The sequence below is a fragment of the Salmo trutta genome, chromosome 1 (assembly GCF_901001165.1).
Source record: "Salmo trutta chromosome 1, fSalTru1.1, whole genome shotgun sequence".
NCBI lineage: Eukaryota > Metazoa > Chordata > Actinopteri > Salmoniformes > Salmonidae > Salmo > Salmo trutta.
The window spans coordinates 34,874,924-34,901,251 of NC_042957.1; the positions used below are offsets into that span (position 1 = coordinate 34,874,924).

General features: G+C 43.7%; 1 protein-coding gene and 1 pseudogene across 1 annotated transcript; one reads left to right on the plus strand and one right to left on the minus strand.

Moving 5' to 3' along the window:
- Positions 1–4,060: 4,060 nt before the first annotated feature.
- On the minus strand, positions 4,061–13,032 carry cebpz (CCAAT enhancer binding protein zeta). Its single transcript, XM_029754726.1, has 16 exons — positions 12,666–13,032; positions 10,283–11,796; positions 8,847–9,078; positions 8,459–8,627; positions 8,149–8,237; positions 7,867–7,920; positions 7,571–7,673; positions 7,330–7,398; positions 7,172–7,238; positions 6,901–7,007; positions 6,726–6,792; positions 6,382–6,572; positions 5,996–6,091; positions 5,834–5,898; positions 5,583–5,664; positions 4,061–5,207 (listed from the first exon to the last, which is right to left on the minus strand). Exons 1-16 carry the CDS (start codon positions 12,837–12,839, stop codon positions 5,047–5,049), a joined length of 3,240 nt encoding a protein of 1,079 aa, XP_029610586.1. The 5' UTR covers positions 12,840–13,032; the 3' UTR covers positions 4,061–5,046.
- On the plus strand, positions 12,191–25,864 carry LOC115194821 (protein arginine methyltransferase NDUFAF7, mitochondrial-like; annotated as a pseudogene).
- Positions 25,865–26,328: the final 464 nt, after the last annotated feature.

The following is a 26,328-nucleotide window of genomic DNA, read 5'->3' on the forward strand; positions in this document are numbered from 1 at the left end:
AAAAATGCAACAATGAAAAAACCTGTAGTAGTTTTGTAAAAAACAATAAATTGTACGCCTCACAGTACGTAACACTACAAGTTCCCATCTTGGTGGACATCCTGTCGCTTTTGTTGGTCAGGTCAAGGATTTTCGTCAACATCACATCTGATGTTTTCCCTTGCGATGCACAGGGGGGGGGGATCTCCTTGCGTGGCGCAACCATCCCCTGCAATGATCGCCTGTGATCTCCTCACAAGCAGCATTCATGGCATCTAACAGAGACATCTGATCTTGTGCCCGATAGTCATATATTTTCCTCCTCCATGCCGAACAAAACTCTTCTTTCGGATTCAGAGATGGGGAGTATGGTGGAAGGAACTCCATTGTTATCCTTTCATACGCAGCAAACCATTCCCTAACACTGTTGGTTCGGTGGAAGCTGAAATTATCCCACACAATTACATAATTTGCAAATCTGGTCTAACTAAACCTCTTTCGTGTTCTGTTATTAGGTCTCTGTAGAGTGTATTTAGGAAGGCCAGGAGAAATTGGATGTTATAGAGCCCAATGTGTGGAATATGTGTGCTCACACCTTTCTCAGAAATGGCAGCACACATTATAATATTGCCCCCACGTTGGCCTGGTGTTCCAATTGTGGCTCGGTGTCCAATGAGATTGCGGCCACGTCTCCTGCCTTTGGCCAGATTGAACCCAGCCTCGTCCACAAAAACAAGAATGTGGGTCATTTCATGTCCTTCCAGCTCCATTATTTTCTATATAGTAACACAGAAACAAAATCTAAAGTTAGTTTTACATAGACTATTCAAGAATCAGACAGTTTAGCAAAGTAGAAATGTTTTCTGTTCTTATAGGTATCTACAACTTCAAGAAGTATATACAGGCATCACTGAAGTACTGAAGTACAGTAAAACTCCCTGTACAACATACCAGGTGCACACCGATGGTTTACCCAGACATACTGGTACCACAGCTCCTTCACTCTGTCACGATTCCTCTCAAATGGTACCTTGTAGAGCTGTTTCATAGTCATTTTTTTCCAAAACTCTGTCTATAGTGGAAATGCTGACAGAATTGATATTTGCGAAGATATCGTTGTCATTTATGATTGCACTTCGGATCCCTCTTAGCCTGATGGAATTGTTGGCTATGACCATGTCGCAAATTTCTCGTTCTTGCTGATGGCTGAATACTGCTACTCTGCCACAAGCATGAGGTCGTTGTGCAGTCCTATATATGACATGTAGAATTCACAAATAGATCATGTTACAGATGGTATATTGTATTCAAATTGTGCTGTATTACTGTATATTCCTCATACATATCTTACGGTACATTGTGACTTTCTTTTACAATTTCCCTTTACAATAGTTGCTGTATTGTTGTGAATGAAATGCTGTAACAAAAGTGAAGAACGAGTACATATTTACCTGTTTTCCCTAAGGAATGTTTGCACAATTGATGACACTGTGGACCTGTTTACATTAGGCTGTACTTTAGGAGCGGCAGGGTAGCCTAGTGGTTAGAGTGTTGGACTAGGAACCTAAAGGTTGCAAGATCAAATCCCTGATGTCTTTCTGAACAAGGCAGTTAAACCACTGTTCCTAGACTGTCATTGAAAATAAGAATTTGTTCTTAACTGACTTTACCTAGTTAAATAAAGGTACAAAAATAAACTCTCTAACCTGCCTCTTCCATTGTAAGACCATGGTTTATAACATGGCTCTGATTTCATCAGGGACTCTTTGTCTTTCTTCCCCTAACACCACCACCACACATTCTTGGTTCTCTTCCACGAGCATGTAGCTGCTGTTCAGGGTTGTGACGTTCCCCCATGTTCAAAAATGGTAGTGATTGTGCTGTGGGGCAAGCTCCATATATATGCTTCCAAACTTGATTGGAAAGATTGTGATTCCTATTTCATTACTATGTTAACTGGCAGGTGATTTGCCAATTTAGCAGACATCACCAACATTCCATGTCATAGATATTTATGGCATATAGTGTATGTCTGACAGATTGTGATAATTGAATGGATCATTTTGCACGATGAAAGAATGTTTAGAAGTCGTGAAGAGTATGACAGTTTCACTGAGAATCAACTCATCAGTTTTAATCAGCAAGTCATGTGCATGTAGTTATTGTGCAAATTGTAGACAATTGTACTTACACTTTTGCACACATTTGCCAAAACACATGCAATTTGCTTAAATGAATAAGAAATTCAAATCTGGTGTGAACAAGAAACTAATTGTTCAGAGATTTGAACTTATTGTTTTGAAAGAAATAATTCTCTTTCGAGAATTGAACCAAAACGATTAAGAAAAACTGTAATACATTTGTCCGAATACTTACTTGAAATAGGGGGACTAAATACATAAAATACTTTCATTTCTAAACAGTAAAACAGTCCTAATTCACTGTCCGAATTCATACGGAGGGGAGTGTAGATCGCCTTATAAACATTTCACATAATAGTACATAATACTAAACAGTCCTAATGCATTCGTTTTTTTTAAAAGCATTGAGGTTAATCTATCTGTGAGCACAGTTGCTTAGGTGTGGTCTCTCTGGTGAAATGGAGATCTGCGGTGAAAATAAGATCCTCTCCTCCTTAAAAATGCAGCCTACTTGGAAATGCCTTGTGTCCTTCCTACTAGGACATCTTTGCTCTGAGGAGGCAGAGAAGCACAGGTGTGCATACAGACTGTTGATCCTATGGTGATATGGGAATAGACTAAATAAATGACTTCGGTAATTGAATTCCTCCCTTCCTCCCCCAATCATTCCTGTACATTTTTTTGATCGTATGAAATTGATTTATCATGCCCTGCCTGTTTATATCTTGAGTACAGGGACCCCTTGTGGTGAGTCCTCGCAGTAGCAGGGAGCAGTGTTAATAGAAACGCTTTCACACCGCCCTGCATATTGGTCGTCACTAGTTACCACAGCCACAAAGTCATCAACCCCGCCTATTTCTACAATTTATCTTCTTACAAATTGATTTTAAATCTTCGCCCTAACCTTAACCACACTGCTAACCTTTTGCCTAACCCTAACCTTAAATTATGACCAAAAAGCACATTTTTGTTTTCATGAGTTTTACAATATAGACCTAGCCAATTTTGACTTGGTGGCTGTGCTATCCAGTTGAAATCCTGTATGCCTCATCTGCGTTTCCGTACTGCACAGAAATGTAGGTTGTTATAACAACATAAAAACCGATATTACAACCTTTTTAATTTGTAAAACGACAAGTATTTGTTTTGTTAGAATATGTGTACTGAAAAGTCTGGGTTGTCAGTGCGTACGCGTCTTCTCTGCTGAAATAAACAGTTGTCTGCCTTAATCGGGCTCCCAAGTGGCACAGCCGTCGAAGGTGCAAGAGGCGTCACTACAGTCTCTGGATCGAATCCAGGATGTATCACATCCGGCCGTGATTGGGAGTCCACATACGGCGGCTCACAATTGGCCCAGCGTTTTCCGGGTTTGGCCGTCATTGTAAATAATAATTTGTTCTTAACTGGCTTGCCTAGTTAAATAAAGGTTAAATAAAAAATAAAGACTATGAATTTGGATTGAATCAAAGATCATGGATATACTAACAAGATACATGTCTCTCCGCCCTAACAATGGGAGTTGTTGTCCAAAAAGCGGCACGGCGGGCTGTCTAGCTCCCGCCTATCCTTTCTTTGGATTGGTGGATAGATCTCGTTATTGTAATCTGTTCTAGAAAATTCGATTAGGTTTGTTTACGTCAACCGTCTGTATTCAATGGAGACGCTACTATGTTTTTTACCGGGATGTCACGTGTCGTACATATATCAGTACACTCTTAAAAACGTAAAATTTCAGAACTTATATTCGATCAAATAAACCTCAGGTGGCAGACAAGTCCTACATTTTTGTTGTTGACCAAATTCGACTCATTCTTTCCTAGATGGCCCTGAACCATTGACACTGTTAGCAAAGAGACTGTTCAAAGGAGTAGTACTACTTGAAGTGGCAGGTGTGCTGGGTGCTTATGGACTTTTTTTTACAAGATGTACACAAGTCAAGGTATGGTACCATTTACATTTTATATAGAAATTACATTTGCCATGTACACTGACTATCTTGGGCTATGTACTGTTTTGCTTTGTAACAAAATGTAAATTTTTATTTCAGAAACAGTATGAACAACATGCTTCTCTCTGTTCTGGAGGGTACGGGCTGTTGACAGCTCAAAACATACAAACTTGAAGAATCGTTCCAATTCCAAACCGCACAGCAATAAAATCGGCACCAAATAATAAAACGTTTCATCTTCAGTTACAATTATTACAGACCAGACATAGTATGCTAATGTTTTCATGTTGTATTTACCTTGTATAAACCAATACAAAATATAGAACAGAGTTAAAATGTCAATACAGAGAATGCGGCTGTGTTTACACAGGCAGCCCAACTTCAAAGCATGACAGCCCAATTATGGGTAAGAGCTGATCCGATTGGCCAATAGTTCAATTAGTGGAAAAATAATCAGAATTGGGCTGCCTGTGTAAACGCAGCCTACTTGATTTCACACAGCCATGAAGGACTTTCTCCAATGATCGGTAGAACAAACCAGGAACTGTCAACAGGTATAGATAGATAAAGGCAATACAGTTTGCACTAAGGAACACACCCTTGGCATATCACCCACTTGCTCTCAAATCCCATTAACCCTGGCATATTCGTTGGACTTGTAATAAACTGGAGACAAAAAAAATAGTGTTAGACTGCATTCACACAGGCAGCCTAATTCTGACCCCCCACACTAATTTGCCTTTTGATCAATCACATCAAATCTTTTTCAGAGCTGATTGGTCAAAAGACCAATTAGTGTAAAATTAAATTCAGAATTAGGCTGAATTATGCAGCCTAAAATACCATCACTTTGTCTGTCCAGCGAATATGCCAGGGTTTATGGGATTCGAGAGCAAGACCTTGGAAGATTGTTCCAAGGCGGCGTAGAGAAGTGTGCGTGAACACAAACTTAAGTGATCTTAGGTTCAGAAATGATTACTACTTCTTGAAAGTCTTTTTGCCAGCCCTTGATTTGCCAAACTGTGGCTTGCCAAACTGTTTCTTCTTGTTAAACATGGCCTTCTTCTTCCGTAGGGTCTTGACATCTCTACCTCGGACCCAATCGTCTCTCTGGGCCTCCCACTTCAGCTGCCTGACACCTGGGGGAGAAGAGCAACTTACTCCACATCCTCTACTAAAGTCATCTACTGTATTCAAACAACCTGTTTGATATGAAATATACCCGGACATGGACTGAATTCAGTATTGGCTTAGGGTTGGTTAACAGTTCATCTCTCAAGTATGATGGAGCTATCTATTTTGTGCAACTTTGACAGGAATACTAGAGTGATCCAAACTGCTGTGAAGTTACTGACTCTCTCCATGTGGATATGCTGTAGTTTTTAGCTAGTATCTAGCCAACCGAGTAAAGTCACTTACACAATTTGGCTTTTTTTCCTGTCAGGTGGCACTAACTGTAGTATCCAATAAAGACATGGACATGTTTAATAGACTGTATTTAAGCCAAGGCTTACCTGCTTTGTCTTTGTTGGCCATGGCATTCATGCCGATGTTGTCAAACTTTGAGCCAGCATTTTCATCCAACATAAATCCAAACTGGGGAGAAAAAAATGTAATGTACATTTAGCATTCAGGTGATATCCTTTAGTTTCATACAAGAAACTAACGCAACAAACTGATGGATAGCATAGCCATGATAGGATAGCCATCAGCACGCTAAGTTAACACGGCGAGTTATGAGAAGTGATAGGCATGACCGTCTCACCTCTTCAGCAGACGCAAGCATGGCCGTGTCCTTCTTCCCTTTGGGTTTCTTCCCTGGTTTGGAACCTACAGTGGAAGAATGTCAACATTGTCAGATAAGATTCTACACTTCTAAAATGAGATTCGGAGCAGTTCGATAGTATGAAGAGGCCCAGCTACTAACCTAGAGACCCACTGCAGCTAAGATCCTCTGATGCCTTCCTCTTGCTCTTTTTAGAACCTGGAGTGAGGTTTGGAATCTCCATCTCATCATCTGAATCTTGAAGGGAAAACAATATTTTAAACAACTTTTTAATAGCCATTCAAAATTATGCCCTTTTGAAAGTAATTTAAGTTAAGAAAATGGACTTAAATTACCACCAAAAGCAATATCACCATTATCAAGTTCTGAAAGAAACTAGAGTAAAAAGTCTGCACTCGTGGAGGGATGAGCAAGTGGGACTTTCCACCATATTTCATGAACCACTCATTTCATTTCAAACTAGTGAAGGGAAGTGAACAAGTGCACCCTTTGGGAGGAAGGAGAGATAATTGGGACATAAAACATACCCTCCTCCCCAGCGGGGTCCATGAAGGCCCCCCCCTCCTCCTCCAGTTCATCTCCAAAGTCCTCCTCGTCCATACTGCCAAGGGACAACTCCTCATCATCCAGATCACCATCCAAGTCATCATCCAGATCTGACTCATCCTCATCATCATCTCCACCCTTCTTCCCCTTCTTAGATTTGGTCTTAACATTGCTGCAACATGCACAAACACAAAATGTCAGATATATCATTCAGTATAAAAAAAAAAAAGAATCACTGGGAACCATTTCAATGCCATGTTTGATAGGTGTACACATGAATCACTGATGATATCTGAATGCAAAGCTTTATCAAACTTGTACTTACCCAGCAAAGTCCAGGTCTGTTTCATCAATTGGCAAGTCAGTGAAGTAACTGTCTCCCTCGTATGAATCTGGATAGGACGAGAAGGCAACCAAAGATGAGCCTGAAGTCTGATATACATTGACCTATTTCCTGAATTTTGACCAATAACCGTTCATTTCAGAGTCCTTGAACTTACCGAGCAGCTTCTCAAACTCGTCATCGTCCACGTCATCCACACTCTCGTTATCTCCATCTCCTCGTGGCCGATGCAGTGCCTTCTCCGCTTCTCGTGTCTTGAAGTACCTAGCGTGGGGAACAGGGCATTTTAAAGACAGTCCAGAACTTGAATCACTCAAACAATGGACCATTCATTTCCTTTGCTGCCTTATTCATAATATATACACATATATTTTTTAAATCTGATAGTGTTACTCAAAAGGTCTGTCTATATAATCCTTGTTACTCACCGATAGAAGAAGACCTCATCCACAGGAATCTGACTCTCCTTATTGGACAGGAACTCCTCACAGTTTACTGAGAGATGGGAGAAAGGAGACGTTCCTTACTTCTGCTCAATAACGGGACCCCGTATCATTCTTCATAGTGATTCGAAAGACACACTCACCAGGTAAATTGTGGATGTTATTCATAGCCAGCTTCTGTTTGGGCTGCATAACTGTAGCGTCTGTGTTTTCTGTGAATGATTGAGATGAAAACAGTTTCAACCAAGACGAAAAGGCAGGGTGAATAACTGATTCGGGGAATGAACTGAGACCAGACAGTTGATTAATAATGTGAATCGGGCAATGAAATGCATTTCTGGTGTACTGAGAGAAAAAGGCAATTGAAAATGTTGGAAATATTACGTTTGCCCTTCAGTTGTTTGGGATTCCTGAAGACGAAGCGATCCAAGAACTTGCTGAGAGTGAAGTCCTGGAGAGGGTCTCCTGTGTAGTTGATGAACTCTCCCTGAGGACATGATGCAGAGGGGATGAATTAAACACAGAAAAACTACAGTGGTAGTAAGAGGGATAGTGAGGGCTAGCCCTGATACCCACTTGGGCCCATTGTTACACAGGCAACTTTCGTATGAATTTTTTGGTAATAAGCACCAAGCTTCTCCATGCATATAAACAACAACAAAAAAACCTGTTCATTTTACCTGTAGGATTGTCTTGGCAAACAGTGACACTGACGGGTGGAAATGTGCAGAGAGCTGAGGGGGAAAGACATGACGTAAAATAACAACAGAAATGGATTATCCTATGGTACAGTAACTTTTCTCAAGCAAGCCCATAACACAGAACACCTTTCATCACACAACGACTGCGTCCCAAATGGCGCCCTATTATCTAGTGCAATACGGGCCCTGTTCAAAAGTAGTGCACTATATGGGGGGAAAGGGTTCCACTTGGGATGCACCCAACATTGTCATGAGGCTCACCCTGTGCAGCTCCCATAACGTGGTGTGGTCAGCCCCACAGTATAGGGGGTTTCTGTGTAACGGGTCGTAGGTCTCCATACCCTTCCCACCTGGACAACAAAAGAACGAGTATGCATGAAGAGGGGGAAAGGTGACCACTGAATATGCAGGAGTTGCAATCAAAACATAATTCTACTTACATTACAACAAATGTTTACAGTAATTTCAACACAATAATACATGCATTTATAAGCATCTGGGTGTAGGATTTCCCCAAATGTGTGAATTGAAAAATACTGTTAAGGGGGGTGGTCTTAATAATAAAACTCACCTTCAATGTTTTGGTGATGTACCCACGACGATGCAGTGGGCTTCGGCAGTTCCGGTTTGACCTCACGCAGTCCTTCCTCCACCTTATCTGCATCTACAAACCTCTCCTCATCATCCTCTTCTTCTTCTTCTTCTTCCTTAAGATCTTTGAAATCCTCCTCTTCACCATCCTGCAATCATATCATAATATGTGAGATCAAGTGACATGACGACAAAAATCATTAGAATAAATGAATCTAATGGCTGGTTTCCCAGATATAGATTAAGTCTAGTCCTGGACTAGTCTTAGACTGTGCCTGGGAAACTTTCCCCAAGAGTTCCATTATGTGATTGTGCATAAAATGAAAATAACTAGTACTTTATGCTGATGTCATTGAGCTTGGCCTTACCCCACCCTCCTGCAGCAGCAGCTTGAGGCCTGGTTTGGCCTTCATGACCTCTGATACAAGGAAGAGAGCCCCGCAGGCAAATGTAGGGTTCTGCTCACAGCTGACCTGCAGCAGCCTCTTCACAAAGCCTTTGACCCGCCGCAGGACGATGTCTGTCTTCAGAGACTTGTACAGCAGGTTGAGGAACATACTCTGCCTGGAGCACAGAGACAGACCTGGGTCCATGAGCTTCCTGTAAACCAGAAAACATAGATGCATCAATGAAACATCATGATCATTGTATGCTAAACAAAAATATATAAAAACGCAACATGTAAAGGATTGGTCCCATGTTTCATGAGCTGAGTTGGTAAAGCATGGCGCTTGCAACGCCAGTGTTGTGGGTTCGATTCCAACAGGGGACCAGTCGAAATATAACAAAAACGCAAGCACTCACTGCTGTAAGTCGCTCTGGATAAGAGCGTCTCCTAAATATCTCAAATGGAAAATAAAAGATACCAGAAATGTTCCATACGCACAGAAAAGCTTATTTCTCTCAGATTTTGTGCAAAATTTTTTACATCCCTGTGAGCATTTCTCCTTTGCCAAGATAATCGATTTACCTGACAGGTGTGTCATATCAAGAAGATGATTAAACAGCATGATCACTACAGAGGTGCACCTTGTGCTAGGGACAATAAAAGGCCACCCTAAAGTGTGCAGTTGTCACAACACAATGCCACAGATGTCTCAAGTCTCGAGGGAGCATGCAATCGGCATGCTGACTGCAGGAATGTCCACCAGACCTGTTTCCAGAGAATTGAATGTTAATTTCACTACCATAAGCCGCCTTGAACATTGTTTTAGAGAATTTGGCAGTACGTCCAACTGGCCTTACAACCGCAGACCACGTGTAACCACGCCAGCCCAGGACCGCAACATCTGGCTTCTTCACCTGCGGGATCATCTGAGACCAGTCACCCAGACAGCTGATGAAACTGAGGAGTATTTCTGTCTCTAATGAAGCCATTTTGAAGGGGAAAATGTATTCTGATTGGCTGGGCCTTGCTCCCCAGTGGGTGGGCATATGCTCACCCAGGCCCACCCATGGCTGCGCTCCTGCCGAGTCATGTGAATCCATAGATTAGGGCCTAATGAATTTATTTCAATTAACTAATTTCCTTATATGAACTGTAACTCAGTAAAATTGTTGAAATTGTTGCATGTTGTGTGTATATTTTTGTTCAGTACAGTCAAAGGTATGTCTACTATAACACTGACTAAGAAAGTGCAAAATGAGGTCCCATGACTAAATACTATCAAGTTAGTATAAATTAGACAACTATTAAGAAACAGACAGCAAACAAATACACATGTCAAATATTTTTGGACAGGATTTGATACAACATACAGCCATTCTTCTTGATCACACCAGCAAGTCTAGAAGTGCTGTTTACCTGTAGAGAGCCACGTAGTAGCGGTCTGAGACGATCTGCTGAGAGTTCATCACCTGGAAGAGCAGCATGAGAGCCTGGACGGCAGTGTTGAACTTCGCCAGGTGCACTACTTTAAACAGCGTGTCTAGCTGCTCCTTCACCTTCTCGTCCCCGGCCTTGGCGTAGGGATAGGCCCTGTTCACGCCCGACAGCAGGGCGCTCAGCATCTTGGACTCCACATCCTTCTTCTTGATGCAGGCTCGGAAGAAGGAGAAGTAGATGGAGATGAGCTTGCTGGCCAGCTCGGCCTCGTCGTGGCTCAGCAGCACCTGGTTGAGGAAGCACACGGCGTAGTACTGGGCCTTCAGGTTGATGTTGGGCCTGAACATGAGGCGCTCCACCTCGCTGCACACCACCGCCTTCATGTTGGGGTGCTTGTGCAGCAGGGTCTCCAGCAGGTACGAGGCCTTGGCTGCCGTCTTGTACTCAGGGTCTCCCAGCTTGTTGACCACCTGGATGAGAAGGGCCCTCTCCTGCTCGGGCCGGTTGAGCAGCAGCTCGTGGGCAGTGGCCAGAGATTTGGCCTTGGTGGTTGCCACCGTGTCGTGGGCAAGTTGGTCCAGGGCCACCACGAACTCAGCCACGTGGTACTTCAGAAGGTGCTCAAAGTACCACAGGATGAGGCGGCGGTCGCGCACGTCCTTGTTCCCACTCGCCTTCTGCTCCAGCTTGTCAAAGGGATGTTGGGAGAAGGTCCTGAGCTTGCGGTTCACTGGCAGCAGGTCAGACATGAAGAGCTCTCGGAGAGTGTCCAGAGCCATCAGCCCCTGTCTGCGACTACCCTTCTTCTTCACCATGGAGACCAGGTTCTCCACATGCTCTATGCTCTGTACCGGGGCATCCTGGATCAGAACTGTCATGGCCGCCATCCTGTCAGCCAGCGTCCCTGAGGAGACCACATTTTTCATCCAGGCTGAGTTGGCCCCCTTCTGCATGTTCTTCTTGCTCTTGTAGAGCCCTGTCTCAGCCTCAAACAGCTTTATAGCCAGGGCCTTGTACTGGGAGACTTGAGACTCATCCTGTGGGTTAGAGGTACCCTCTGCAGTGTACTCCAGGTCAAACCACTTGCCACCTGGTTTGATCAGAAGCAGCTGCCTCGGCTGAAACTCAAATACATTGGCATTTAGTTTAGCTTTCTTTCCAGTGGCCGGGACGCTTTTTGCTGTCTCTTTATTTTTCTTATTGTTTGTCTCGACTGTAGATGTGGTAGGCAGGTCCTTGCCTTTACGCTCTGGTTTGGGCTTCTGATCATCTGACTTGGCATCAGCCTTTTTGCTCTCCTTTTGGCTTGCCTCTGCCTTCTCTTCCTCTGTAGGCTCATCTGGGACAATCTGATGTTCTTTGTATGAGCGGACGCCCAGCTTGGTGATGAATGTCTCCAACTCGCCAGGTTCCAGGTCATCTATGGCTCCTTTCTTTCCACCGTCGATCAGCTCGTTCTCATCAATGATGGCGGCAAGCAGGGCAAAGTCAGCCTACACCAGGACAAGAAAAAAGCCATGAGAAAACCGGTGATTTAACAGTCATGACTTGTCTGTGAACATTACCAAGTACAACCACTTGCAAGCAGCGAACGTTAGTTATATTGTAGTACCTTGCCTATTAACCCGACGTTGAATTGTATTGAATTCTACATCGAGCAGAAATTTGCGTTTGAATCTTACAGACCTCCACAAGCCAGAATGATGAGTAAAATTATATTTACAGTTGTCCGTTCAGTTGGTACTCTGTGATATAATATATCCACAGGTAACGTTAACTTACAATTAAATCAAACTTTTTTTTTACAACGCCGGTTGTGCGTCCAGATTTCTATAACCTGAAGCATGCCCACAAAATGATAATACATGCAGGCCAAACATGTATACGTGCGGAGCTTGTGCACATGTTTACATTCAGGCGATATTAATCTGAACGTACAATGTGCGCTTTGATACGGTGATTTAATTATACTTTCCTGTGGATATATTGTCTTGCATTCCTACCGTCAAAAGACCAACAGCTGTAACCGGTTGAGTATGTTTAAATGTAATTTTATTCAACAGGTCGTGAAAAGAAACTTTCCAGATCCAAACACTCATTTTTGCACGACGTAGAATTCAATGCAATTCATCGTCGGGTTTCAAGGCAACTAGCTAGCTAACTTAGCTACCTAGCATCATCGTCAATAACTACTGACAGTGCTAGATAAAGCGTAGCAAAGTGGAACAAATATAGATAGCATTAACAGTTGAACAACAAACAGTTTATTCAATATTTTGGGAGAAAAGGGCACGTGTTTAGTGCTAGCAGCAGGATAAATGTGCTAGTTAGCATGCAGTGCTAGCCTCATAACGTTACTTACTCGGGTTCCACCCAAACGTAAAACCTCGTCCAAATTAAATTCGTCGTCCGATTGAGGACCATCTCCATTGATTTCTTCTTCCTCATCTCCATCGTTGTCATTTTCAAACTCGTCCTTTACATTCACAAAATGTGTTTTGGCTAATGCCTTACGGTTCTTTCCTTTCGGTGCCATGCTGAAAGCAGCATGTAGAAAAACGACAGGACCTGGAAGGAAAGTGTGTACAGTAACTGCCTCACTATCGTCGAAAGCAATTATTTGTGATCTTCATATCCAGCTTGATTTCAGAACAAGATTAGTGTATTTTATTTTGTTATCCAAAACCATTAGTAGTCTATAGGATTTTCTGGATTGTATTTCTGATTTGTATGTATCAAACAGGACTGTTTGAACTAAAGTTCAAAGTTCACAAGTAAATTTGATCCAATCAAAAGTTTTGTTACCGGCTTTGCATAGAATGGGCGAGATCGTTTGCACATTCTAAACCATTCCATTTATCTGAAGTGAACTCACCCGGGGCACCGCGCCATGCAAAACAAACTAACCCAATATTGTCAAATCAGAAGTGTTGTTGGCGTAAGAAGGCGGATGTACTAGCACTTTTTATTATAATTTTTTTATTTCACCTTTATTTAACCAGGTAGGCTAGTTGAGAACAAGTTCTCATTTACAACTGTGACCTGTCCAAGATAAAGCCAAGCAGTGCTACACAAACAACAACACAGTTACACATGGAATAAACAGACATACAGTCAATAATACAATAGAGAAAGTCTATATACAGTGTGCAACTGAGGTAGGATAAGGGGGGTAAGGCAATAAATAGGCCATAGTGGCAAAATTATTACAGTATGGCAAATTAAACACTGGGGTGATAGATGTGCAGAAGATGAGTGTGCAAATAGCGGTACTGGGGTGCAAAAGAGCAAAATAAATAACAATATGGTGATGAGGTAGTTGGATGGGCTATTTACAGATTGGCTATGTACAGGTGCAGTGATCTGTGAGCTGCTCTGACAGCTGGTGCTTAAAGCTAATGAGGGATATACGAGTCTCCAGCATTAGTGATTTTTGCAGTTCGTTCCAGTCATTGGCAGCAGAGAACTGGAAGGAAAGGCGGCCAAAGGAGGAATTGGCTTTGGGGGTGACCAGTGAAATATACCTGCTGGTGCGAGTGCTGCGGGTGGGTGCTGCTATGGTGACCAGTGAGCTGAGATAAGGCGGGGCTTTACCTAGCAACGACTTATAGATGACCTGGAGCCAGTGGGTTTGGCGACGAATATGAAGCGAGGGCCAGCCAACGAGAGCATACAGGTCGCAGTGGTGGGTAGTATGTGGAGCTTTGGTTACAAAACGGATGGCACTGTGATAGACTGCATCCAATTTGCTGAGTAGAGTGTTGGAGGCTATTTTGTAAATGACATCACCGAAGTCAAAGATCAGTAGGATAGTCAGTTTTACTAGGGTATGTTTGGCAGCATGAGTGAAGGATGCTTTGTTGCGAAATAGGAAGCCAATTCTGGGTTTAATTTTGGATTGGAGATGTCTGGAAGGAGAGTTTACAGTCTAACCAGACACCTAGGTATTTGTAGTTGTCCACATATTCTAAGTCAGAACCGTCCAGAGTAGTGATGCTGGATGGGTGGGTAGGTGTGGGCAGCGATCGGTTGAAGAGCATGCATTTAGTTTTGCTTGCATTTAAGAGCAGTTGGAGGCCACGGAAGGAGAGTTGAATGGCATTGACGCTCGTCTGGAGGTTAGTTAACACAGTGTCCAAAGAAGGGCCAAAAGTATACAGAATGGTGTCGTTTGCGTAGAGGTGGATCAGAGAATCGCCAGCAGCAAGAGCGACATCATTGATGTATACAGAGAAAAGAGTCGGCCCGAGGATTGAACCCTGTGGCACCCCCATAGAGACTGCCAGAGGTCCGGACAACAGGCCCTCCGATTTGACACACTGAATTCTGTCAGAGAAGTAGTTGGTGAACCAGGCGAGGCAGTCATTTGAGAAATCAAGGCTGCTGAGTCTGCCGATAAGAATGTGGTGATTGACAGAGTCGAAAGCCTTGGCTAGGTTGATAAATACAGCTGCACAGTATTGTCTCTCATCGATGGCGATTATGATATCGTTTAATACCTTGAGCGTGGCTGAGGTGCACCCATGACCAGCTCGGAAACAAGATTGCATAGCGGAGAAGGTATGGTGGGATTCGAAATGGTCGGTGATCTGTTTGTTAAATTGGCTTTCGAATACCTTAGAAAGGCTGGGTAGGATAGATATAGGTCTGTAGCAGTTTGGGTCTAGAGTGTCTCCCCCTTTGAAGAGGATCTCAGACGATACGAAAGAGAGGTTGAACAAGCTAGTAATAGGGGTTGCAACAATTTTTGCAAATCATTTTAGGAATAGAGGGTCCAGATTGTCTAGCCCTGCTGAATTGTAGGGGTCCAGATTTTGCAGCTCTTTCAGAACACCAGCTATCTACAGTGGGGGGAAAAAGTATTTGATCCCCTGCTGATTTTGTACGTTTGCCCACTTACAAAGAAATGATCAGTCTATAATTTTAATAGTAGGTTTATTTGAACAGTGAGAGACAGAATAACAACAAAAAAATCCAGAAAAACGCATGTCAAAAATGTTATAAAATGATTTGCATTTTAATGAGGGAAATAAGTATTTTGACCCCCTCTCAATCAGAAAGATTTCTGGCTCCCAGGTGTCTTTTATACAGGTAACGAGCTGAGATTAGGAGTACACTCACTATAGAGTGACGATGAAAGACATATTGTCTCTAGAAGTATTATTTAAACCAGGTGATGTCACCGCATGTGTGGGAGGTGGAACTAAAGTGTTAACTAAGGCGTATTGAGCAGGGCTAGAGGCTCTACAGTGAAATGAGGCAACAATTATTAACCAAAACAACAATGGACAAGGCATATTGACGTCAGGGAGAGGCATGCGTAGCCGAGTGATCATAGGAGTCCAGTGAATGGCTTCAGGCAGCTAGCGGGCCGGGGATAACAAGCTAGCAGAAGGGCCTTTGAGGGACGTCGCGACGGAAGAAAGTCTGTTGTGGCCCCTTCGTGCTGTTACGTCGGCAGACGAATCAGCAGGGCTCCGTGTGGTAAACCAGGCCAATTGGCAAAATAGGTATAGTGGCCAAAGAATTTGTCCGATGGGCCTCTTAAGCTAACAGTCCAATGTGCTCTAGACAGCTAGCGGGCCGCGGCTAGCAGGCTAGCAGATGGGCATTCAGGGGACGTCGCGACGGAGGATCCATTTGAGAAACCCCCTCGGGCGAATCACGTCGGTAGTGCAGTTGTGATGGGTCGGCGGGGGTCCAGGCCAGTTTGCAAAATAGGTATTGAAGCCCAAGGAGTGGCTGATGGACCTCTTTGGCTAGCCGGGAGATGGGCCTAGCAGATGGGCCTAGCAAGGCTAGCTCCAGGCTAATTGGTTCTTGCTTCGGGACAGAGACGTTAGCCAGGAGTGGCCACTCGGATAGCAGCTGACTAGCTGCGATGATCCAGGTGGAAAAAAAAAGGTTCAGAGCTTGCAGTAGGAATCCGGAGATATGGAGAAAAATAAGTCAGATTTGCTCTGGTTTGAGTCGCGCTGTGCAGACTGGCGAGAGTTGTCCCTGCTAAAGGTAGCTGATGATCGCTAACAGTCGCTAGCTGACTGCTAGTTAGCTGGCTAGCTTCTGTTGGGGGTTCCGGTTCAGAGGACGGATCAGCAGGGCTCCGTGTGGTAAACCAGGCCAATTGGCAAAATAGGTATAGTGGCCGAAGAATTTGTCCGATGGGCCTCTTAAGCTAACAGTCCGATGTGCTCTAGACAGCTAGCGGGCCGCGCCTAGCAGGCTAGCGGGTGGGCATTCAGGGGACTTCGCGACGGAGGAGACAGTTGAGAAACCCCCTCGGGCGAATCACGTCGGTAGTCCAGTCGTGATGGGTCGGCGGGGGTCCATGCCAATTGGCAAAATAGGTATTGTAGCCCAAGGAGTGGCTGATGGGCCTCTTCGGCTAGCCGGGAGATGGGCCTAGTAGATGGGCCTAGCAATGGCTAACTGACTACTAGCTAGTAGCTAGCTTTTGATGGGGGTTCCGGTTCTTAAGTATAAAAAATAGCAGATGCGTACCACATTGGGTGAGGCGGGTTGCAGGAGAGTATATTCAGTCTGTAGATGGAAAGGGATATTAAAATATTAACGATATTTACACGGGACAAGACAAAACACATGTCTGACTGCTACGCCATCTTGGTTGGACCAAACACTTTTGAATCTGCTAGCTTGCTAGTTGGCTACACTCGTGGAGTCTGAGGAATTAATTCATCTTCTGCCAAAGTCTGTCAAGTAAAGATGGGCTGAAGTTTGACAAGATATTGTATGTAGGCCTATGAAACGCAGTTAGCTGATCCCCGCCGGTGTGCTTTCAGTTGTCTCTCTAATGCTACTAGGCAGTCAGGCTTGATGTCCATTTCTGGGAAAGTATAACGTTAGTAGCCTACTGTTACAGTGGAACATTGTCTGAGTGTTGTAACTAGCTAACACACACACACACACACACACACTACAGTAAAGAAACCAGACAATGCCACTATTCTTTAAAGAAATGTTTGTTTCAGAGATGAAGCGGTCTGTTTATTTTTCAGCGCTATTATGTGCAGAATGATATGCTTTGGCCAGATGGAGATTTCATCACAATGCCAGAAATTAGTCAGATCTTTGGGGAGGTAAGCATTTTCATCAGAACCATATTTTAATTCATGTTAATCAATACATATATGGATTGCTGTGTTGTAGATGTAAGCATATACATGCTTGATCAACAGTCTTTCTATGTTCTAGTTTCTTGATGTTGTTCCATACCAATGCCCTAAGTGATGATGATTATGGTTTCAGCTTATCCCTTCTCTGTCTGTAGCTGCTGGGGATCTGGTATTTAAGCGAGTGGATGGGAGCAGGGAAGCCCAGTCACTTCCAGTTAGTGGAGTTTGGACCAGGAAGAGGAATCCTTGGCCAATGACATTCTCAGAGTATGTACAGTACCTGTCACAAGTTTGGACACACCTACTCATTCAAGTGTTTTTCTTTATTTTTACTATTTTCTACATTGTACAATAATAGTGAAGACATCAAAACTATGAAATAACACATATGGAATTATGTAAAAACCAATAAAGTGTTAAACAAATCTAAATATATTTGAGATTCTTCAAAGTAGCCTTGATGACAGCTTTGCACACTCTTGGCATTCTCTCAACCAGCTTCATGAGGTAGTCACCTGGAATGCATTTCAATTAACATGTGTGCCTTGTTAAAAGGAATTTATTTCCTTAATGCGTTTGAGCCAATCAGTTGTGTTGTGACAAGGTAGGGAGGTATACAGAAGATGGTCTTTTACCAAATAGGGCTAAGTCCATATTATGTCAAGAACAGCTCAAATAAGCAAAGAGAAAGGACAGTCCATCATTACTGTAAGACATGAAGGTCAGTCAATCTGGAAAATGGCAAGAGCTTTGAAAGTTTCTTCAAGTGCAGTTGCAAACAACATCAAGCGCTATGATGAAAAAGAAGACCCAGAGTTACCTCTGCTGCAGAGGATACGTTCATTAGAGTTACCAGCTTCAGAAATTGCAGCCCAAATAAATGCTTCACAGATTTCAAGTAACGGACACATCTCAACATCAACTGTTCAGAGGAGACTGTGAATCAGGCCTTCATGGTTGAATTGCCACAAAGAGACCACTACTAAAGGACACCAATAATAATAAGACACTTGCTTGGGCCAAGAAACACGAGCAATGGATATTAGACCTGTGGAAATCTGTCCTTTGGTCTGATGAGTCCAAATTTGAGATTTTTAGTTCCAACCGCCATGTCTTTGTGAGACGCAGAGTAGGTGAACGGATGATCTCCACATGTGTGGTTCTCACTGTGAAGCATGGAAGAGGAGGTGTGGTGATGTGGGGGTGCTGTGCTGCAGCGATACGCCATACCCTCAGGTTTGCGCTTAATGGGACTAAGAAGGAGAGTGATGGAGTGCTGCATCAGATGACCTGGCCTCCACAATCAGCCAACGTCAACCCAATTGAGATGATTTGGGATGAGTTGGACCGCAGAGTGAAGGAAAAGCAGCTAACAAGTGCTCAGCATATTTGGGAACTCCTTCAAGGCAGTTGGGAAATCATTCCTCATGAAGCTGGTTGAGAGAATGCCAAGAGTGTGCAAAGCTGTCATCAAGGCAAAGGGTGGCTTCTTTGAAGAATCTCAAATATATTTTGATTTAACACTTTTTTGCTTACTACATGATTTCATATGTGTTATTTCATAGTTTTGATGTCTTCACTATTCTACAATGTAGAAAAATGTTAAAAATAAAGAAAAAGCCTTGAAAGAGTAGATGTGTCCAAACTTTGGACTGGTACTATATGCCCAGTCTAGTGATGCTATGTCCTACTACATGGCCAAATGCTTTGTAAACAGACAGTATTCATGTGAGTTCAATATATGACCAGTGGAGGGAGCAATTTCCACATTTAGTCCATCAATCTAATAAGCTAAACTGCTAAACAATACGCTGTCTGTCTGTCTGTCTGTCTGTCTGTGTTGTCCAGGTCATCAGTCAGCTGCGTGGTGCCCTGGGCGGGGCTGCTGTCTCAGTTCACCTTGTGGAGGTGAGTTCTAAACTGAGCCAGGTCCAGGCCCAGGCTCTGATGAGGAACCAGAGCCAGGTGTGGGCCAGGAAGGATGAGCCTGTGTACCGCCAGGGGACCATCACCACAGGCCTCCCCATCTCCTGGTACCGCAACCTGGATGACGTCCCCAGAGGTAGTAATCTATAGTTTTAAATGAGGTAATTGTAGTTCATCTTAATTTAGTTAATCTCATGTTGGATTACGTGTCTAGAGGTAAACGTAGTATAGAAACTTGTCTGGAGACTAATGATGCATGCTGTAATACTTAATCATTTAGCTATGGTAAGATTTTAATACATTTCATTTACTGGGTGTGAATGTGTTATTGATTGGCATTTTTTTCTTTCAAACAGGCTTCAGCATCTACCTTGCTCATGAGTTCTTTGATGCCTTACCCATCCACAAATTCCAGGTACATTTACTTTACCAGCTATTTGGATTAGATATATAGATCTTGATAACAGATCACAAGTAATTGAAAAACATGAATTGTAAGTGCCATTTGATCCGTTGCGTTGTGCATTGATTGTGATGTGGGCACAGAGAACAAAGAAGGGCTGGAGGGAGGTGATGGTGGATATTGAACTAGATGAGCCAGGCAAGCTGAGGTTTGTCATAGTGCCAGCTCCCACTCTTGCCTCTCCTCAGCTCATACAGGTGAGTGCTGCGTGTTGATGATTAAAGGTCGAATGCAGCTGTTGATTTTATGTCAATATCAAATCATTTCTGTGCAACAACTAAGGACCTTACTGTGATTGTTTTCAATTAAAATGGTCAAAAAGAAACAAAAATGCTTCTTAGCAAAGAGCAATTTCTCAAGCAAGAAGCAAGCTCGAAAGGTAGGACTGTCTGGGAGTGGTCTGAGTGGGGATGGGATGTCACCAGGCAGGCCAAAACTCCATACCACCAAAACAGGCTGAAATTTCAGGTGGTCTTTTCAAACAAGCCTTACATGAAAAGTGCATTATCATCAATTTCACAGTATTATTCCAACCTCATAGTGTGGAAATGTACACTGAGTGCACAAAACATTATTAAAACCTTCCTAATATTGAGTTGCACTCCCCTTTTTTCCCTCAGAACAGGCTCAATTTATCGGAACATGGGCTCTACGAGGTGTGCTGGCTCCACACGGATGCTGGCACACGGATGTTGACTCCAATGGTTCCTACGGTTGTGTCAAGTTGGACCATACTTGATAGACACAAGAAACTGTTGAGCATGGGCAAAAAAACAGCAGCGTTGAAGTTCTTGACACAAACCGATGTGCCTACTACGATACTCTGTTCAAAGACACTTAAATATTTTTACTTTCCCATTCACCCTCTGAATGGCACACAATCCATGCCAATTCATGTCAATTGTCTCAAGGCTTAAAAAATCCTCATTTAACCTGTCTCCTCCCCTTCATCTAGATTTATTGAAGTGGATTTAACGTGTGACATCAATTAAGGGATCATAGCTTTCACCTGGTCAGTCTGTCATGGAAAGAGCAGGTGTTTTCTAATGTTTTGTACACTCAGTGTATATACAGTTGAAGTCGAAAGTTTACATACACTTAGGTTGGAGTCATTAAAACTCGTTTTTCAAACACTCCACAAATTTCTTGTTAACAAAGTTTTGGCAAGTTGGTTAGGACATCTACTGTGTGCATGACACAAGTAATATTTCCAACAATTGTTTACAGACAAATTATTTCACTTATAATTCACGGTATCACAATTCCAGTGGGTCAGAAGTTTACATACACTAAGTTGACTGTGCCTTTAAACAGCTTGGAAAATACCAGAAAATGATGTCATGGCTTTAGAAGCTTCTGATAGGCTAATTGACATCATTTGAGTCAATTGGAGGTGTACCTGTGGATGTATTTCAAGGCCTACCTTCATACTCAGTGCCTCTTTGCTTGACATCATGGGAAAATCAAAAGAAATCAGCCAAGACCTCAGAAAAAAATAGTAGAGTCTGGGTCATCATTGGGAGCAATTTCCTAACTCCTGAATGTACCACGTTCATCTGTACAAACAATAGTACGCAAGTATAAACACCATGGGACCAAACAGCCGTCATACCGCTCAGGAAGGAGACGCGTTCTGTCTCCTAGAGATTGACGTACTTTGGTGCGAGAAGTGCAAAGCAATCCCAGAACAACAGAAAAGAACCGTATGAAGATGCTGGAGGACTCCCGGGTGGCGCAGTGGTCTCTGGGTTCGGGCCCAGGCTCTGTCGCAGCCAGCCGCGACCGGGAGGTCCATGTGTCGACACACAATTGGCCCAGCGTCGTCCGGGTTAGGGAGGGTTTGGCCGGCAGGGATATCCTTGTCTCATCGCGCGCTAGAAACTCCTGTGGCGGGCCGGGCGCAGTGCACGCTGACCAGGTCGCCAGGTGTACGGTGTTTCCTCCGACACATTGGTGCGGCTGGCTTTCGGGATAAGCAGTGCGGCTAAGTTGGATTGTGTTTCGGAGGACGCATGGCTCTCAACCTTCGCCCCTCCGAGTCCGTACGGGAGTTGCAGCGATGAGACAAGACTGTAACTACTACCAATTGGATACCACGAAATTGGGGAGAGAAAAGGGGTAAAAAAAAGAAGAAGATGCTGGAGGAAACAGGTACAAAAGTATCTATATCCACAGTAAAACAAGTCCTATATCGACATAACCTGAAAGGCCGCTCAGCAAGGAAGAAGCCACTGCTCCAAAACCACCATAAAAAAGCCAGATTACCGTTTGCAACTGCACATGGGGACAAAGATCGTACTTTTTGGAGAAATGTCCTCTGGTCTGATGAAACAAAAATTGAACTGTTTGGCCATAATGAACATCGTTATGTTTGGAGGGAAAAGGGGGAGGCTTGCAATTCGAAGAACACCATCCCAAACATGAAGCATGGAGGTGGCAGCATCATGTTGTGGGGGTGCTTTGCTGTAGGAGGGACTGGTGCACTTTGTAAAATAGATGGCATCATGAGGGAGGAAAATTATGTGGATATATTGAAGCAACATCTCAAGACATCAGTCAGGAAGTTAAAGCTTGGTCGCAAATGGGTCTTTCAAATGGACAATGACCCCAAGCATACATCTAAAGTTGTGGCAAAATGGCTTAAGGACAACAAAGTCAAGGTATTGGAGTGGCCATCACAAAGCCCTGACCTCAATCCTATAGAAAATTTGTGGGCAGAACTGAAAACGCGTGTGCGAGCAAGTAGGCCTACAAACCTGACTCCGTTACACCAGCTCTGTCAAGAGGAATGGGCCAAAATTCACCCAACTTATTGTGGGAAGCTTGTGGAAGGCTACCCGAAACGATTGACCCAATTTAAAGGCAATGCTACCAAATACTAATTGAGTGTACTGTATGTAAACTTCTGACCCACTGGGAATGTGATGAAAGAAATAAAAGCTGAAATAAATGATTCTCTCTACTATTATTCTGACATTTCCCATTCTTAAAATAAAGTGGTGATCCTATCTGACCTAAGACGGAATTTTTACTAGGATTTAATGTCAGGAATTGTGAAAAACTGAGTTTAATTGTATTTGGCTAAGGTGTATGTAAACTGTAAAACACAGGAAAATCACATTTTTGATTCAGTTTTTCTTGAGTTTTGTATCATATTGTACAACAGCTGATGAAACTAACAGTGTAAAAGTGTGAAGAAATGTGATCAATGTTATTTCCTGATAGTTGCTGGTTGAAAATACAATTCACACTTAACCGGTTTTGCATGGGTGTGGTTTTGGATTGCATGGTGACATCACCAGGCGGCATAAGTTAATAGACCAATAAATGAGAGTTCCAAACCTCTCTGCCAATAACATTTTGTGACCCAGAAATGATTTTATATTGAGATAAAAACGGCTGCATTGAGCCTTTAACCTTTTTTAATTACAAAGATTTTAAAAAAACTGTTCAATATCTTTGCTTAAGCCTTTGTTTTATGGTACATAGACACAAACACACCCTCAAATTGCTCGACAAACTCCTTTTTCCTTAAAAGTTTGACGACTCTCCAGCATCTGTCTTTTATTACCCATCTTTATGCAATATATACAGTACCAACCTATTTCATCTGGTCTCTCTGGAAGAGTGCAGGGGCTTTGAACAGCGTGCCAAAGCCTGACATCATGAGTGATCTTGGGTGAAACCCCCTTACTGGTTTGAAACCCCGACTAATGGCTGCAGCCCGTGCCTGACAGGCATGTGTATCTCAGGTTCCACATATTGTAGTAGAGTTTATTAACCTTAACGCTGTTCTCTTTACGCTCGCCATGGTTAAAAGCTGTACATAATCTTCTCTGCTGCTCCGCTCTTTCATCACTGTGGTCTAATGGAGTTTCCATTAGAAGGAGATAGGCTTATAGCTTTTAATACTCCACTTGAGTCTCTTTTTCCCCTCAACATGTGTTCCCCGATTAGTCTAAGGGTATGTGTCCCAAATCGCACCCTATTCCCTATATAGTGCACTACTTTTGACCAGGGCCCATAGGGTAGTGCGCTATATAGGGAATATGGTGCCGTTTGGGATGCGTCTTATCCCACCCAGGCAAGCCCCTCCTTTTGGTTCTGTGTTGCCTAGGAGCTTGGAGCCGGTGCTGCTTAGTGGAGATGATTTGGAAGTGAAGTCATGTATGATTGATGATGTGTGTTCTCAGGCCTCTGTGTGTTGGCCTGGGCTTCACACAGACGAGGTAAGCAGAGCCGCTCTTGTTTTTGTTCTGAAACCCCTCACCTCCTAGGCAGATGAAGTGAGACGGCTCGTGGAGGTCTGCCCGGAGGGAGGGGACATCGTCCAGCAACTGGCCAATCGGATCGCAGAGGACGGGGGCGCAGGACTGATTGCAGACTACGGGCACGGAGGGACCAAGACGGACACGTTCAGAGTGCGTACCATCATGTCTCCAACTTGGCCCATTTATCAGCAGGTTTTAATACAGTCTCGGTTTGTGTGTGTCTCTGACTTAGTATGTATGGTAATGTGATTAGCCGAACAAGCCTCAGCGACAAGGAAACCGATGCAGGAAGCCGACATGCCTCTCTTGCCCTTTGCTGGTGACACACGGAAATCAGGGTTAACTGCCCTCCAGTCCTGTTCCTCGTGCTCCACCCTAACCTAGCCCCATCTGGCCCCTATTAAGAGGGGGGGTCTCACTGCATGGCTCTCTGGCTCTGGGACTCACTAATGTGTGTGATGAAAAGGGGGGGGGAAGAGGTTCAAACAAGCGGCCCCCTCCTTCAAAAGACATGTGGCAGGGAACTGCACAATCCCATCTGTGAACAAGGCGTCCATGGTTCAGGACGGCTCACACTTATGTCACAAGTGACTACATGAAGATATTATCAGCTGTTGCACGTGAAAGGAAGCACCTGATTTGGAATTGAAAAAAAAGAAGGAAATATTTAACAACTAACAAATTAAGTCAAGTGAAAATGTAACATTACACAAATAACAAACTATTGTAGTCATGCGTCATGTTGTCATAACACCAGACCGTCTCTCCTGTCCCCCACCCCCAGGGTTTCAAAGATCATAAGCTCCAAGATGTCCTAGCGTCCCCTGGCTCTGCTGACCTTACTGCTGTCGTGGACTTCAGTTACCTGAGGAAGATGGCTGGAGCTACGGTGGCCTGCATGGGGCCAAAGACACTTCCTGAAAAATATGGGCATCGATACACGCTTACAGGTGGGAAGGAACCCTGTGTTAACACAGCATTATTCCACTTATTTATACCTGGGGCTAAGGTGACTAATGTATTAACTAAAATATAAACGCAACATGTAAAGTGTTGGTCCCATGTTTCATGAGCTGAAATAAAAGATCCCAGAAATGTTCCTTGCGCTTTTTGTTTGTGAACACATTTGTTTACAAAGTGAGCATTTCATACTTGGGTGATTCCTGACAAAACCAGGACAAAAAAAAAGTATCTTTTTTTTTGTCCTGGTTTCGTGACAAATTCACCCACTAATGAGTTTGCATCAGTTTCTTTCAAAGCAATACGTTAAGTGGACATTCATGGTTTTCAACTGGCTGATCGGGGCTTTCAAGAGCACTTGGGATAAACGTTTTACTTTGCCCTCTACTCAATTAGCGTTGCCTAATTGCAATGTTGGGTTTCTCTTCAGGTTCTGCTGAGGAACTGTGCAGACCCGTCTATGAAGGCCGAGCTGATCCAGGGCTTTGACATGCTGACCAACCCCCAGAAGATGGGCGAGAGGTTCCAGTTCTTCACCATGCTCAACCACAGTCGCCTCACCAGACCCGAGCCTGAGCAGTCCGAGGGGGGGGAAGAAGATGGCCCCGGTTCCCAAGAAGGCCCCAACAACCCCTGCCTGTGGCTAGCTTCAGTGAGCTTGGCCTCTCGTGAAAGCGTAGCCAGAGACCAACCATGGGTTCCAACAGAGACTGCAGAGGCTGTGAATGTGAACTCGCCTGTGAAGGCACTTAAAATTCACACCCATGAATTTAGTACTATACCATGATTATATACACAAGACCTTCCGGAAGCAATAGGGTTTGGTCTGAATATAGTTTGAAAAGTTGAGCTTATGTGCTAATCAAATCTAAGAATGATGCACCCTGAGGGACGATGGTAACTGACGTCTTTCTTTGTCATATATATGTTAATTAAAGCAACATGTAATTCAGAGGGGTACGGAATGTCAGTCAGAAGAGAACATCACCCCGGGTCACAGCGTTTGAAGCTATAGGAATACAGCTCCGCTCTGCTCCTGTCTTTTGGAAGGAAACAATTAATGGGCCACGTGGTGCCTGGCTGCCTTAACATCTTGAACCAATTGGGTGAGCGTGGTGGTAGTAGATCGCAGCCATGTCCCAAATGGTGCCCCATTCCCTATGTGGTGCACTACTTTTGACCAGGGCCCTGGTCAAAAGCAGTGCACACTACATAGGGAATAGGGTGCCATTTGGGATGCAAGTCAGCCACTCGCAGCATGCTGTGTTTTGC